The sequence below is a fragment of the Lactuca saligna genome, chromosome 9 (genome assembly GCF_052625555.1).
Source record: "Lactuca saligna cultivar CGN05327 chromosome 9, ASM5262555v1, whole genome shotgun sequence".
Taxonomy (NCBI): domain Eukaryota; kingdom Viridiplantae; phylum Streptophyta; class Magnoliopsida; order Asterales; family Asteraceae; genus Lactuca; species Lactuca saligna.
In genome coordinates, this window is record NC_136425.1 from 15,379,852 (window position 1) to 15,397,633 (window position 17,782).

At 35.2% G+C, this 17,782-nt stretch overlaps 1 protein-coding gene across 1 annotated transcript; it reads left to right on the forward strand.

Moving 5' to 3' along the window:
• Positions 1 to 5,229: 5,229 nt before the first annotated feature.
• On the forward strand, positions 5,230 to 8,347 carry LOC145015202 (rho GTPase-activating protein 4-like). The gene is made up of 5 exons (XM_078973647.1): positions 5,230 to 5,920; positions 6,553 to 6,673; positions 6,781 to 6,900; positions 7,342 to 7,572; positions 7,659 to 8,347. The coding sequence occupies exons 1-5, from the start codon at positions 5,457 to 5,459 to the stop codon at positions 8,163 to 8,165; spliced, it is 1,443 nt and encodes a 480-aa protein (XP_078829773.1). The 5' UTR covers positions 5,230 to 5,456; the 3' UTR covers positions 8,166 to 8,347.
• Positions 8,348 to 17,782: the final 9,435 nt, after the last annotated feature.

A 17,782-nucleotide genomic window follows, 5' to 3' on the forward strand; every position in this document is an offset into this window, starting at 1 on the left:
TTATTTATTCATAAGTAAAGTGTCGTTATCTTGTGTGAATTATTTACTATTGTTTCAATTTTGCATGTTTTGACTTCCAAAATAATTTCTTTATTCAAACTCTCCACAGTCAGTCATATGTTGGAAGTAGATATGAATCAAGAATATCATGAAGTTGGCTTGTAGATGTCTAAGATGTTATACATAGTAAAAGTTGCTACAATATTCATGAGTGCTCATAAGTTTCTGAGTATTGGATTCAACCCACGCTCACTTGTATCACTTCATGGAATTTATATTGAGTGATCGTGAGATGGTAATATCATATAAGTCTTTAAACCTAGAGATATGAGTTGTTGATTATGAGTTGGTTGTGCACTGATTGTACGAAAACGCATCGGTAACTCGATGTTATAAAACGTGCTTTTGTGTATGATTCAACAAGTAGTAAAACAAACATATGAGTCAAAGTTTATCTGTTCCTTTTAGTCCTTGGAGGATTAAAAGCGATATCTGGACCCCTCGATGATTTTGTTTTGACCTATGTACTGGGCCTGATCAGAACCAAATTGATGTGTTCAGTTTAGTTCTATGTCAAACAAATCGTAAATCGGGAAACAAACTACTGGACAATAAGTACGACATTGTTCCATGTATTTGTCTGGATGATATCTAGAACAGAGGATTATATGATCCCTTATCTTAAATGACGTATCATCATCTCAGCTCTGCGAGACTTTGAAAGAGCTACGATTGTTGTTCGGTTCCTGAAGTCATATCGGTAACTATAGTTATTAGACTTATTCAAGTGGGAGACTGTTGGATAAAGTGTCTAAGTCCATAACTATACGAGATATGTACTTTGACCCGGTTTAGCATGGTCCATTTGGGTTACATGTCATCGGAACAATTAGATAGACAAATGAGAAAAGAATACTTATGGTTTGTTAATATATTATAAGTTCTAATATATTAATTTGATTATTTAATTAGTATTCATCAATAATTAATTTGGAATTAATTTTGTGATAAAAAAGAGAGTAATTAAATATATGAGGATTCATTATGTAAATATTTTATTCTTATGTAGCAGGCTAAAGGTCCATGATTCACTAGATTGGGCTAGGACTCATTGGGTGCTCCATGGATGGTCCATGGAGGTTATGAACCCTTGAATCATGGAATATGAAAAGCCGTGCACATTAGGATTTACATGGTGTAACCCTACATGTGACACACTATATAAAGACCTCATTAGCTAGCAAAATCGGCACTAAGACTATTGGGTGAGGGCTAGCCGATTTTATGATCAAAGTATTCTCCTCTCAAGTTATTCCAAGGGTTCTTGGTGTTGTGTGAAACATTTGAGGCATCACACTTGGGGTTCTAGGCTCACAAGTTCTTAAGGAATCATCAACACACAAAGGTATATCATTCTACTAATTTTTATATTACAAGTTCCCCATTATATGCTAGTTAGGATGTAAACCTTGGAAAAATCAAATTTGCATGAATATTAGAGAAAACATATATCTAAGGTTTCTAGGGTTGCATGTACACCATAGGAGTGTTAGATTGCTCAAAAACCATCAAGTGATCTGCTGTAAATCCTGGAACTCTCTCGCTAACTATTGCACCTCAATCACAGGTGTGAACTCAACCTTGAACCTGGATGAAAAGTCTTTCCAGGTCAACACATCTAAAGCTGCATCGTCACTAATGGCATGTCTGTCCTCCTCCCACCAGTCACATGCTCTGTCCTTCAGTAGACAAGAAGTAAGTTAGACCTTGTCCCCCTCGGGAAATCTGCTCGTACAGAAAGCGTTGGCGACATCAGCCAACCATCTACTGCTAGCAATGGGTCCTTAGCCCCATGGTAATCTTGAGCTCCACATGATTTGAACTCCCTGAAAGTCATCGTACGGTCCCCTAGCACGGCCGCCATCTCAGTGTGAAAAGCACTCAACCTTTCATCGAGAATCTTCAGGATACCCTCCTTGACCTTACCAAAGATCACATGAGTCTGGTCTAGTATGCTGCGTGTGATCTCTGAGGAGATGAACTCCCTAGTTTGCTCGTCTATCTGCTAAACTCCAGAGCCTGAGCCTGATCCCTCAGCTGAACTGCCAACTGTTGGTCTAGGGCGGAAAACCACCATTCTGAAAAACACATCATAACAAACATCAGAATGCTAACATAACTCGAGGGATCACATACACTACAAGTTCGCTAGATTCATCTTAACGTTCCTTGACTCGAGTATGGATCCTCTGTTTTCAGTAGTACGGGCCCATACCACCTTCCACATATATCCGTACTTTCCTCAAGAATTGCCTTGACTTCATCAAGTCCCTTCTACTACTAATGCTTCATGCGCTACTCTTATCCTAGGATTGCCCTAGGGTAATCACCATCCCACTCTCCGCTATCAGTTGCATAAGAAGTCTTTGCTATCTTTGCCTTAATTTTCATTTTTAATCATTATCAAAAACCATAAATCATCTATCATCATAAAGAAAATCAAGAACCATGTATCTCAAAACATCATGTCAAATATTGTATCGAAATCATATAAGAAAATATCAGAGTCTAAAACAATCCCAGTCTGAAACTGTGGTGTGTGCTATGCGATCATCTCGAGCCCTTCACTTTGCTAATGGAAGTACCTGAAACCAAAACTGAAAACCGTAAGCACGAAGCCTAGCGAGTCTCCCCAAACTACCACATACCATACACATAACATATAACATATCTTGGGCCCGCCCCTGCTACATCGAGTCTAGCTCGACATCGGCTTTCTCGACATCGAGCAGATCTCGACATACATAATAACATATCAACTAACATATAACATAACACATATACAAACATGAAAACCTTCCTCGGGTCCTACCCGACATCAGACTGAGATCTGGAAACATACTATCATATCCTACTAACAAGATATTCCTCAGGCTTACCCCAACAACGGATGGAAATCCGAAAGCATACTAACATTCCTCGGGAACCGCCCCAACATCGGACTTGAGTCCGGAAACATACTATCATACATACTAACTAGACATTCCTCAGGCTTGCCCCGGGATCAGACCGAAGTCTGGAACTCCTAACATATAACAAATATATGCAAGAATCACAAAGATATCAAACATACATGCATACAAGCATTCCTCAGGACCGCCCCGACATCAGATTGAGATTCGAAAAAACATATAACTCTACATCGGGACACACCCGACATCGGATCGTAATCCGGAACTACTACTAACTTAAACGGGCTGGCCTTGGTGTCTTAGACCCGTTCCTACAGGAGAAAACTCACCTTGCAAAATTGTTAGTGAAATCTCACGGTAAGGAATATCTAATAGCTGCTCCAACGTCTCCCCGGTTATCAAAATCACAATAATACTTAGTCAAAATCTAATAATCCTCCTTAGGGTAAAATGACCATTTTACCCCTTGGTCAAAGTCAACATCAAAATCTAATAATCCTCCTTAGGGTAAAATGACCATTTTACCCGTGGTCAAAGTCAACGTCCTGGTTAAAGTCAACGTCAAGGTCAACTCTTAGTCAACCTAACTCGGCAAGTCCCTGTAATGCTTAAACTCGTGGTTGACTGAGTCAACTCGATGAGTCCCTTTATAGACTCATCGAGTTCTTCATGTCATAATAATCGGGACAGCCCGTTTCAACTCGTCTAGTCCTTCCCTAGACTCACCGAGTTTCACTATCTAATTGAGCCATCCCAAAGGATTAAGCTCCTACCTTTAAGATATATTCTCCAACTTCATCTACATACTGGGAATATACTCTTAAGGGTAAAGTTTCCAACTTTACCCATTCTTAGTCCTTCTTAATGGGTTTAACCCAAACCCTAACTCCTTTTAAGACATAAATCTTGGTCCACAAGCCATAACATCTTAAACCAAGGCACAATATACTAGATCTAGGCTTTTATCTTCTGTTGGGCGCGTAAAATCACGAGCTTTCCTTCCATGCATGGTCTTTTAGGGATAAAAAGGCCATGTTCTTGCATATAAGATTGCATGGGGCTTCCATGATCATAAAGTTTGCACCTTTATGCTATGGAACCCTTCCTAGACCCCAGATCTGAGCTATAAGTCTACACGGTCATTCAACAGTGTAATATTCCCATACTGTTAAATTTAAAATCGATTAAGAATTAGCCGACGGAGTCAAAAGGAGAGTTGTAGATCTTGTCAATACCTACGCGTAGATACAAAGAACATCGAAAACGGAGCTTGTATGAGAAAGTTACGAGCTTATCGGGAAACTATGAGTTAATTTTGATCCGACTTTTCATCTTTAGTTATCGGGTTATTAGGAAACTATGGGTTCTCAACGAATCTCACTTCCATCCATTTCATTTTCTTTTCTCTCATTAAGTGATATATATATATATATATATATACATATATATATATATATATATATATATATATATATATATATATATATATATATATATATATGGAAAAGTGAATATACCCTTAAGGGTATATAAACTTAGGTACCCAAACTCATCATACTATGTCGTTTTGTATCATATATACATTGTAATTCTCCAATGCTCTTATTATTCAACTTCTAACTTGATTTACTTCCAAGGTTTTTATAAATTTCACATTTATATTACTCTTATATAATTTTCATTTTCAACTATATTATATATAGTCTAGTAGGCGTTCAACAAAAAAATATAATGTAAGAGAAAGATAATAACAAAATTTTGAAAATCTTGAATGTAAATCAAGTTAGATGTTGAAGTTTAAGAACATTATAATGAATATATCAAATAAAACAGGGTATTATGATAAATTTGGGTACCTAAGCTTATATACCTTTAAGGGTATATTCACTTTTCCATATATATATATATATATAAAAGAATCATTTTAGTGAATAATTTTTCTTTTAAAATAAGAGCCTTAAGTCCTTAACTGATATACGAATCGGGTAAAAGTCCCTAAATCGCTAAGTTTAGCAACAGACCGTTTCCTCTGCTTTTTGTCATATTCTAATGTTTAACAAAAGTAAACACAATCTCAATTGGATTTTACAAACTAGTCGACCTTAAAAATAATCATAAAGAAATTGTACAAATCTCAAAGCAATAGGTACTACCAATTAATGCACAATCTATCTGTACATAGCAAGTATCTCTTTGGTGAAGAATTACCTAGAATCACGATAAAGTGTACCTTACTGGAAGAAAAAATAATGAAAAAAAAAGAAGAGAATTCTGATTATTTAATCTTTCGATGTTCACTTGTTACCATCCAAAATCCTTGCTTCAATCCAACTCATTATTCTTCCCCAATTCTTCCAAATTCACCAAACTCCATTAAAGAAAACCCTAGATTACCCATCAATCCACTCAAGATACCTCCCTTCGCTTAAAACCCAAGTTATAATTTTCAAAAAATTGTAGAAACATCAAATTTCTATTTTTGAAATGACAGAAATACTTCAATCGCCACTACGGATATCTTCTTCTCAAAGCTCTCTGATATCATTAGATGACAATGATGGGTTACTCCAACAAACACATCATCAGTTTGCGTCTTCTTCTTCCCTTATTAACCCTTGTCCCAATTTGTACTCGGTAGCTGTGTCTGTATGTAATACAGAAGAGAGAGAAAGAAGAAAGAGGAGAGAGAGGGAAGAAGAGGATAGAGAGCTGTCATTGTTGGCTGTTGTGGTTACTGTTTTTAGAAAATCACTCGTTGGGTCTTGTAATAGCGTGAAATTCGAAGATTTCCCTTGTGATAATAACTCAAAGAAATCTTCTAAGATGGAGATTGGAGTGCCTACGGATGTTAGGCATGTTGCTCATGTCACGTTTGATAGGTTTAATGGGTTTCTTGGTTTACCTGTTGAATTTGAGCCTGAGGTTCCCAGAAGACCTCCCAGTGCCAGGTTTGTGTTTCTTTTCAATTTTTGTATTTGTGCATTGGGGACTTGTACTGTACTACCCTGCAACTATTGTCGTAATGCTATGCTTTGATAAACCTGCAACTCACTAGGAATTTTGGGGGTTTTCTTGTGTAAGAAAGATGTACATTGACTCTTTAGGTCAAATGCTAACTGATTTTGACACCAAAAGGCGATTACGATTCTTATTATTTGAAAAAAAAAAATGATAACTAGGTTTAATTACCAACAAACTCTGGATTATTTTTGTATTTACACGCTGTACTTGTTGAATCTAGTGCTATGTTAAATTAAATGAAGCAATCGTGACTTCACATTTCTTGATATTGAAACTTTTATACGAAAAAAAAAAAAAATGCAAACAATCATTCATTTTCATAAAATTCTTGTTTTGGCTTCGTACTTGAATCTAGTTGAAAGTTATCAATTTTCCTGATTTGAAATCACCATCCAATTTATTACCTTTTGCATTCGAGTTTCCCACATCACAAAATATCCATATTTGATTCTTTCTTGTAAAATTATTCATCATCTCTAACGAAACTAATAAAAACAATCTTTTGTTAGATTAAAAAAAAAAATCAAAAAAATAAAAAAGTTTGAGTTTCTTTTTGCAGCACAAGTGTGTTCGGGGTTTCAACTGAATCCATGCAGCTGTCATTCGACTCTAGAGGAAACAGTGTTCCAACAATTCTTCTGATGATGCAAAGACGCTTATATGCTCAAGGAGGCCTTCAGGTCTGTTTTCTTTTTAAAAAAAGAAAATATTAACTCCTTCTTTCTGCATTAAGTCAAAAAGAAACTCCCATATAATATAAGCTTACTGATATTCCCTAATCTTCCAGGCAGAAGGAATTTTCAGAATCAATGGTGATAATGGTCAAGAAGAGCAAATAAGAGAACAACTTAACAGAGGAGAAGTTCCTGAAAACATTGATGTACACAGCTTAGCAGGTCTTATTAAGGTATTCTTTCAAAACTTTTTCTATTCAGTCATTCTTTGTGTATTATTAACTATTAAGTAAAAAAGAAACAACACAAAGAGATAGACAGATGTGGATCGACCCCCTTTCACAAAACATGGAGATAGACACATGTCAGCAGGTGGGGTCCACATCCACCTCCATGCTTATTGATCTTCAAGTTCTTGTCAAGCCAACATTGATGATGACCAATCTTCTTGGATTTTTGTGGTTATTAATGTTGACACCTTGCGAAAATTAATTCGATTCAAGTACATTGAATTGTTTTATTGATGTGTGTACAGCTGGTGTTTTTAATCAAACAACTACACCATGTGTGATAAATGTTTTATGTCTTTGTACTTTCTTGAATTTACAAATTTAGCCCCTTTGACTTTGACCTCAAAAAGTCAAAAATTGAAAGTATGTTGCTATTTGTTTCAGGCTTGGTTTAGAGAACTTCCAAATGGGGTTTTGGATTCGATTGAGCCAGAGCAAGTGATGCAAGCACAGTCAGAGGATGAATGTGCTCGGCTTGTGAGGCTGCTTCCTTCAACAGAAGCTTCATTGATGAATTGGGCTGTGAATTTAATGGCAGATGTTGCTCAACTTGAACACCTCAACAAGATGAATGCTCGAAACATTGCTATGGTGTTTGCTCCAAACATGACTCAGGTTTGTAAACTATGTGAGCTTTAAGGGTTGTACATCTGAGTACAAGTATTTATGCGTGTGTTTATGACTTGTGTTTGTTGTTGCAGATGGCGGATCCTTTGACTGCACTCATGTATGCTGTCCAAGTTATGAACTTTCTCAAGACTTTGATTGTGAAGACGCTTAGGGAGAGAGAAGATTTGATAGTCGAGGCGGGACCCACGTCAAAGTTTGACCATTTTGATGAGAACAACGGGCCCCACTGTTCTGTTTGGGGAACATTAGATGAGACGAATGAAGGGGAGGATCAAGATTTTTCGATCAAAGAACCCGCCTTGGAAAGCCATGAAAGTACTTGTAAAGATGATTTGACTTCTAGAGGTCAAAGTCAAAGTCAAAGTCAAACTACTAGGGTTGAAGAAGAGAGTGGTGGTAGGGCGGTTGAAGGTGGTGGTGGTGGTGGTACGATGGCTGAAATTCTGAAGAGTAGAAATGCACAGTCGAGTAACTTGAGTCTCAAGAAGGGGTTGAGAAAAAATGTAGAGAAAAGCAAAGGAAGCACGATTGTGAGCCGTTTAAATTCCAGAACAGAGAGGATTGAGGCATGGCGGTGAAGCGGTGTTGCGGGGTGGGGTGGGGTGGGGCGTGGTGGTGGTGGGATGGTTATCTATTTGACCGTTGGTCAGAAAAAAAAGTGGAGCTTTATGTAATTTGGTTTGGAGTTGTAATGTGGTATATGCTATTTGCATGCCAATGGTTTGTTTATGATTTTTATATGCATATGGGGTTTTGTTCATATTGATCTCTTGTTTATTTGGTTCATATTAGGGTTCATTGACTGATCTTCCATTCTCACTTAAACATGTTTATTAGTATATAAATTTGACTTCCATTTGATACATCAGTTTGATCCATCCAACCAAACAATTAATCTAAGTTATGTAATCCATCGATCCAGTCCAATTGATCAATCCATGGTATCCGTTAGTTTATCTATCCTTTTAAATTGGTCACCAATCCCACAATCTAATCCATCCGCCCATCTATCAATTTCATCCATCACTCAACTCCACCCAACTTATCCATTCGGACCGTTCAACGGAGAAAATTCGGTAAATAAGGTTGAGTTTGAAGAAAATGATCATAAAAATAAAAATGAATCTTTCAGAAAATGACCACAAGTTCCGCAGAGGGATTCTGCGGAACCATAAACACTTCTACGGAATGTAAACACCTATGCGGATCTTGGTTTTTTTTCATTTTTTATTCGTTTTTTTTTGTTTATTAATATTTTTTTTAATCACATAAGGTATTATGTGATTATTATGTAAAAAAAATTGTTTTCGTTTTTTATTTTTCTTATTTATTTATTCGTTTTATTTATTTATTTTTTTGTTTTTGTTTATTAATATTTTTTTTAATCACATAAGGTTTTATTTGATTATTATGTAAAAAAAATTGTTTTCGTTTTTTATTTTTCTTATTTAATTACCCGTTTATAAACGTTATGTGTTTAATAAAAATTATACGAATATACTATGTTTTTTATAAAATTACACACATCGGTATTCTGAATAATAAACATAATTTAAGTAGGTTACAAAACATACTTTAAAAAACATAAACATACAACCTCATAATAAACATACTTTGAAATAAACTTCATTGAAGGCTTTGCGAATCTTCTACAGCTCTGCAGAATCTTTGTTTTTTGATTTTTTTTTTCGATTTTTCGTTTTTTTTTTTTTTTTTTTTTTTTTTTTTTTGCGTTTATTTTCGTTTATTAATATAATTTTTTTAAATACACTAATACCTTATGTGATTATTATGTAAACAATTCTACAAAAAAATGTTAAAAATAATGAAATGTTTTATGTAATACGTTTGCCTCTGAGGAACTGAAACACCTCTGCAGATCTTGAGTTTTTTAATTTTTAATTTTTCGTTTTTTCTATTTTTTGTTTTCGTTTATTAATTTTAATTTTTTAATACACGCCTTATGTTTTATGTAAAATTTTTGACAAAAAGAGGTTAAAAATAATAAACTTATATTAATATTAGTCCACAGAACTGTTTGGGAATCCACAGAACTGTTATCAGCGGATCAGTGTACACATTTGCGGATCAGTGTACATATCTGCGGATTAGTGTACAACTCTGAGGATCAGTATACACTTTTGCAGATCTATGTACACCTCTGCGGATCAATGTACACCTCTGCAGATCAATATACATATTTGCGGATCTGTGTACACCTCTACGGATTAGCTATAGAAGTTATAGACGTATTTTAATGGTTTTTGTGAGTTTGCGAGCTTCAATTACTAGTAGAAATTGTTTTTTCATTGTGTTTGTGGAGAGTGATTTGTAAATACAAAACAGTAAAAATACATGGAAAACATACATCAGTAGCAAACGTGTTATATAAAACATTTCATTATTTTTAACTTTTTTTTGTTAATTTTTTTTACATAATAATCACATAAGATATTAGTGTATTTAAAAAAAATAATATTAATAAATGAAAATGAACACAAACAACTGAAAAAACGAAAAAAAAATTAAAAAAATCAAAAAACAAAGATTACACAGAGTTGTAGAGGATCCACAAGAACTTTAATGAAGTTTATTTCAAAGTATGTTTATTATGAAGGTTTTATGTTTATGTTTTTTAAAGTATCTTTTGTAACCTACTTAAAGTATGTTTATTATTTAGAATACCAGTATGTGTAATTCTATAAAAAATATAGAATATTTGTATAATTTTTATTAAACACACAACTTTATAAACGGGTAATTAAATAAGAAAAACGAAAAAAAAATTACATAATAATCACATAATACCTTATGTGATTAAAAAAAATATTTAATAAATGAAAAAAAACAGAAAACGAAAAAAAAATGAAAAAAAAAACCAAGATCCGAAAAGGTGTTCACATTTCGCAGAGATGTTTATGGTTCCGCAAACCCTTTGCGGAACCTATGGTCATTTTATGAAATCTTCATTTTTGTGGTCATTTTCTTCGAACTCACTCTACATTTTGGTCATTTGCCGAATTTACTCACATTTATGTTCATATCATCCATCCATCTAATCAATCAAATCCATAGATTCATCCATCAATGAGATTCAAGACGTTCATTAAAACAATCCATTTAATTGATATACCTAATAGATCCATCAAATCCGTCACCCCAAACCCCTATATGAGCCAAATCTAAAAATCTTATTAACCCCGGTCCTTGATGTTGACAACTTGAACTTCTTTAAGCATGGTCATATTTTATAATTGTTGGGAAATTGCCTCAAAGATCCTAATCAATCATCCTAAAGTTAATAATAGAGAAATTACTCAAACACAATAATATAAATGGAAGACTCCGAAACCAGAGAAAAACAATATAATACTTTTTTTCTCTGGAGTCATGTGGTTTTTCTCCCGTTTTGGAGTTTTCGATGTATATTATTGTGTTCAATTATTTTCTCTATTATTTCATTTCAAAGGGTTATGAGGGATCCTTGAGGTCATTTCCCAACAAGTGTTATTAGAGATGTTGGTGTTGGGAGAGGTCTTGATTATAGAGATTCATAGAATGCTCTATAGTTTCAACTTGGCCTAATCTTCCACACCATAAAGACAATTCTATTGGTCGTATTTGAAAGTGTCTCGGTACTTCGAAGGTACATAATATACTATTTTATTGCAACTTTGTATGATCATCCACATCAGAAACAAGTATTCTGTTGATTGTTTTGTGTATGATAGAATTATATATGATTAAGGAGAATGTGTATGAATAGGAAAGATTTGGTATTTTAAGCTTGTCCGCTATGACCCATATCTCTTTCTTGGGAATCCTTTGTGGTGTAATACTAAATAGGTTTGGTGTATATCTATCTATTATCTAACAATATTTTTAGGATACAAATATGATTTCAGTATGCAGTCCCATGAGGTTCGATGATGGAAAGAGCAACTTTAGTCTGTGTTAATTTGTAACGTCCCAAAAATTCATAGTAAAATTTTTCATTTTTAAAACAACAAACCATACAAACGAGTTGTTACAAAACTGATCAAGGTGAATATATTATTTAAACATCAGAGTAATCACAAATAGCCAATGTGGAAAAACTCTGGGGATGCTATGCAGTCACGCCGAGTCCTTCCCTTTCATACCGAAAGTACCTGAAACCATAAACATAAAACCATACGCAAAAAGCTTAGTGAGTTCTCAAAAATACCACATACCATACATATAATAGAGATTGTTATGTGCCAATCATAGTCCTACAATTGCCATTATGCCATAAGTCGTATCATGGTCCTCCCTTGCCAATCCGAGGACCAAAAGCCAGGTCTTACAAACAAGTGCCAAAAGCCACCTCCTAGTCTTCCATGCATGTATCAAAAAGATAACTTGCATACTATATATAACTGTCAGGAGTACTAATCTTGGTCTTGCGTACAATTTTTTAGGAGCCACCTCTAGGTCTTTTACACAATTGCCAGGGGTCACTCCCTATTCTTCCTATATAACATATACCAATGGGTCGGCATTGGTGCATTCGACCCCCAAGTACAGTGAGAAGACTTACATAAATCACAAAGTCGACTAAAACCCAACTCAATGTCGCATCGACCATAGCTAATAACTTTCACTGCCAAAGATGGGTACTAAATACTTCCTATGAAACCACACAAGGCAAACTCTAATTATACCTTCTAAAAAAAGAAATTTAACCAAAAGCCAACCCATGTCAAAAGTCAACGATCAATATTGACATTAGTAACTGCCATATCGTGGCTCCCATGTGATCAAACAGATGGGAAGTTCTCTGTTGTCACGCTGTGGCGACCTATAGCCACACTGTGGGAGCTGAGATTCCAACAACTTAATGGATTAAGTTGTTTTCTTCGATTCTAAGAACTCCAAAGCTCAAATATGTTCCATACTATGGTCTAACTAGATAAACTTTCCAACTTTATCCATTAAGACACCTAAAGAGATCAAGATCTCAAACCCTAGGCGTAAATAAAGCCAAAATCCATAATGTCTTAACCATTAAGTCATTAATCTGAAAAATTCCTTAACCCAACCACTCCAGAAGGGTTTATAATACCATATCTATCATAAAGGTGGAATCCTTTTAGACATGCATGCCCAGAACATGTATAGAATCCAATTTAGTTCATAATAAGCTAAAATGCCCAAAAACTCATTTAATGATAATAACTCCAACCAAAGTCAAGATCTACAACATATGATGCTCTCGGGACTTAGGAGAATCATAAAGTTGCCAACTTTATGAGTTTATTCCTTCCAAACTTCCTCAAACATGAAAAACATGGGACAATATCCAAGATCTAACCACTTTAAGCCATAAAGCAAGGAACTTGGACACTTATAAAGGTCCAGAGATGCCCAAAAGAGATCTTTACTTCAGCCAGGAAGCACCACAATGCTTTCCAATGGCTCGTCTTTCTTGACAAGCAACCAAGGTCACCAAAATGGACCCACAACTATCAAATCCAAAGATATCGAGTTTATTTTACACTTAAATTTTGACGCTCATTTTATTCTTAATTCATTAAATTATAATAATTAAGAAAATACACACATAATTCATATAATTCACAAATAATACATTTTTATTATTTCAAATTGGGTTACAAAGGTTAACCTAGATTATTATATTGCTAAAAAAATGGCAAACCCATAAACACGGGCGTTACAATTCTCCCCACCTTAGGATCATTCCGTCCCCGGAATCACACATCAGCAAACAAATGCGGATAGCGACTCATCAAGTCACTCTTCGTCTCCCAGGTGAGATTTGGCCCATTCGCGTGTTTCCATCGGACAAGCACTAACTAAACCATCTTACGTCGCAACTTCTTAGTCTTTCGGTCAACGATTGCCTCTGGTTCTTCAATCAACCTGTTGTTCTCATCGATTCTTAACTCCGAAAGTGGAATCATGTCGGGAACTTCTCCCGTGAACTTCCTCAAATAACACACATGAAAAGTGTTATGAATTCCATTCAGTTCTTCTGGTAGTTCGAGCTTGTAAGCTTGGTTCCCAATTCTCTGAAGAACTTTAAACGGTCCAATAAACCTTGGACTTAATTTTCCCCTTTTACCAAATCTTATAAGTCCCTTCCACGGCGAGACTTTAAGTAAAACCGAATTTCCAACTTCAAAAGTCATCGGTCTTCGCTTTTTGTCAGCATAGCTCTTTTGATGATCTTGAGCTGCTAACATTCTCTCCCTAATTATTTTCAACTTTTCAGCAGTTTGATGGGCTATCTCTGGTCCCATAAACTGTTTTTCCCCAGCCTCAAGCCAACAAGACGGCGTACGACACTTCTGCCCGTACAAAGCTTGATAAGGTGCCATCTTAATATTCGAGTGGAAACTATTATTGTAGGAAAATTCTACCAATGGTAAATGTTCATCCCAGTTACCTTGTAATTCTAAGGTATATGCTCTTAGCATATCTTCAAGTGTTTGTATCGTCCGTTCCCTCTGACCATCAGTCTGCGGATGGTAAGCTATACTTAAACACAACTTGGTACCCATTTCCTCTATCGATCAACGACCACCCAAATCATGTCGTAACCATTCTTTGTCCTGGGCAGTTTAGTGACAAAATCCATCGTGATGTCCTCCCAATTTCCCATAGGCACAAACAAAGGTTCTAAACTCCCATATGGTTTCTGATATTGTGCCTTGATTCTCGCACAGGTCACACACTCCGAAACATACTCTGATATCGTGATGTCCTCCCAAGTTAACCGTAAGAACAGAGGTTCGTGAGTTCCCCAAAATACCACATACACCGATACATAATGTAACAGGTCTATCTCAACCCAAGTGAAAACTATATGCCAAATCATAGTCTTATAATCACTTCCTGCCATGGGCCAAATGATGGTCTTTCATATATATGACACGTGGCAAATCGTGGTCTTTTATACAATTTCCATGGACCAAATAATGATCTTTCATTCAAATTCCACATGCCAAGTCATGATCTTTCATGCATGTCACAAAGACAAACAACATATATTGACACCTGGTGTCCTACAGTATAATGAGAAAACTCACCTCTTAATCGAAGTAAACTAACGCCATAACTCACAAAACGTAAATGATGGTACTACACACCACCTAACATTTATCAAAAGGTCAAACCTCAGTCTACCATCTAAAACCAACATGTTGGCCAAAGGTAAACCCAGTCAAAAAGTCAACGATCAATGGTCATCTAACTATGCAGACCATTGTGCTATAGCAAGACCTTGGATACGTCGTGGTTTGGCTCAAACAGAACATGTGATGGATCTAGCCACCGCATCATGGTCAACACTTGACCACATCGTAGTCACGCTTACAAATCCAAATCCTTATTAAGCTCTTAATCCATTAAGTCCACTAATATTACTTTCCAGAAGGCTTCATAACACCCTAATGGTCCATAAAAATTTGAACTTTATGGACATGCATGTTCAATACATGTCATAATCTAAATTAGGTCAAAATGGTGAGAAATGGAGTCAAAACCCTCATACATGGCAACAAAACACATAAGAGTCCAGATCTAAAACATATAACATTCTTGGGACCTCAGACTCTAATAAATTTGCAAACTTTATTGCAACCATCCACTCAAAACTCATCAAATGGACCAAACCAACATAAACTCTAGACCTACATGAATTAAACCACAACGATGGAGCTTTGAATACTTATAATGGTCCCAGAGATGCTCAAAGGAATTGATTGTGCTTGATGGTTCCTTTCACCATATATGATCTCTTTTTCCTTCAATAGACACCAAATAAGCAAAAATTAGCTCAAAGCAACAAGGTTAGGCTAAGGTTTAGATGGAGTCTCTTTTTGGTTGATGGAGGTTGAGGGTAGTCGAAACCATAACCCTCATATCCTTTATATAGGGCCCAACGGACGACACTTAGTGTTTTGTACGCATTACGACACCGCTTTGTGGTCGTTTAATAAGTGTCGCGTTGTGGTGATGTGGCGCTATCACGTCGTGGTAACCACTCACCGTGCTGAGGGGAGGCAAATCCTCAAAATCCAAGTCTTTAAAACACAAAAAAAATAATATCTGAAATACAAATGTTATAGTACGCTTTCCAATGAGCCTTGATGGTATTTTTTGGTGAGTAAGCATCAAAAGACTGAATGTTTTGAAATCTATAGAGACTGTATGCAAGGAGTGAGGTTAAGTGATGGGCTTCATGATATTTTTCTGATAAGCCCTCCATTCGGTAACAATGTTAGGGAGAAAGTGCGATGGGATGGAAGGTTATTGGCAAATGACACTCAAGCAATACGGAGGAATTGATGGATGGTTTTGGTTATTTCTTTTGGAGACTGATGCAGACCTCTAAGAAGGTTGGTATGGTTCCTGCTGAACCTTCCTTTTGCTTTGTTGCTTCATCGTCATCTCCAATGGTGATTCTCAAGAAACTATTTGATCACCAAGGTTGCATTGCCGGTATTAAAGAAGGAGACGATGTCGCCGGAGTGAAAGGAGCATCGTGGCAAAATGACTGCACCAAATCTAGAACAAGACTGTTTACACGAATGGGGTATATATGAGTGCTTTGACTATTTGACATTCCTTGATAAAAAAACATAGGTTTTTATGACTGATGGATATTTACTTTTAGATAGGCTACATACTTAAGAAATCAGATCTAGTAATATTGGGTTAGAATGAACATTAATATGATGGAGGCGAAATTTTATCTATGAGATAATTAAATCTAAATACATGATTATTAAGATTTCAATAAGATGGAAAATATTTATGCAAATATGTTTTGTTTAATTATTTATAAGATGAGTTTATGGACTAAATTTGTAATCGACAAATAATCTTGTTCAACCAACTCGATTCCCATATGTTTAAGGATTATGATGATGCATCCTATTTTTATATTTATCACTTCTAAATCATTTTTTTGAATTTTTTCATAAATGGTTTCATATATATATATATATATATATATATATATATATATATATATATATATATATATATATATATATATATGTGTGTGTGTGTGTGTGTGTGTGTGTGCACGCACAATTAGCTATTTTTAATGATGATTTACCATAGATGGGTTTATGAGTTTTCTACCGATAGATAAAATTTTGTATTTTTTAAAATGGTTAGAATTAATTGATTGATTTATGCAAGAATATTGTTTTGAAATTTGCAATTTTTTTAAAGTAAATTATAGATAACTTCCGATAAAAAAATAAATGAGAAATAAAATACTTTTAAATTAAAAAAAATAATTTATTTAAATTCAATTTATTTTAACATGAAGACTAACGTTTTTTTTTTTACATGAATTATCTATTTGGACAAAACATTGCACTTTAGTGAACTGGATGTTCGTTTTATGTATGAAGCTATTTAACTTGAGAGAATTTTATATAAATGTCATATATGACATTTTGTGAAATATAACCTAAAAACCATTTGTGAAATGAAATTTCACCCAAAGACAATTTCTGAAACTTTCGTTTAAGGACAATGTCTGATATTTAATTATATAAATATATATTTTCTATAATTTAGTATTTTATTTTTTTATTTGATTTATTACATTTAAAGTAGTAGTATTAATTTTATATTTATTATCATAAATTAAATAAAAGGATAAAAAATAGGGATGAGCAAAAGAACCGAACCGGTCGGAACCGGTCCGAACCGGACCGGAACCGGGAACCGGCTTCGGCCAAAATTAAGAACCGAACCGGCCCGGCGGTTCTACCGGTTCCGGTTCCACCGGTTCCCGGTTCCTACCGGTTCTTGTCGTGTCTTCAAATGTTAGAACCGATCCTTGAAAAATAGCATCATACGGTTCCGGTTTTTGCCGGTTCTACCGGTTTTTGCCGGTTCCGGTTCCTACCGGTTCCCGGTTCCAAAAATCCACAAAAATAATGTCCCGGTCCCGGCCCGACCGGTTCCATCGGGTTCCGGTTCCGGTGCCGGTTCCGGTTCCGGTACCGGTTCCGGCCGGTTCCCCGGTCCATATGCTCATCCCTAATAAAAAATGTAATACAATATCTATACTAAATTCTTTTTTTTAGTTTGTAAAAAGATGCTTTATATCCTTTAATTTTCAAAATTAAACTTTTTTCCCCTTAAATTTTGAAAAACTTTTTAAATTCTAACTTCCGCATTTTCA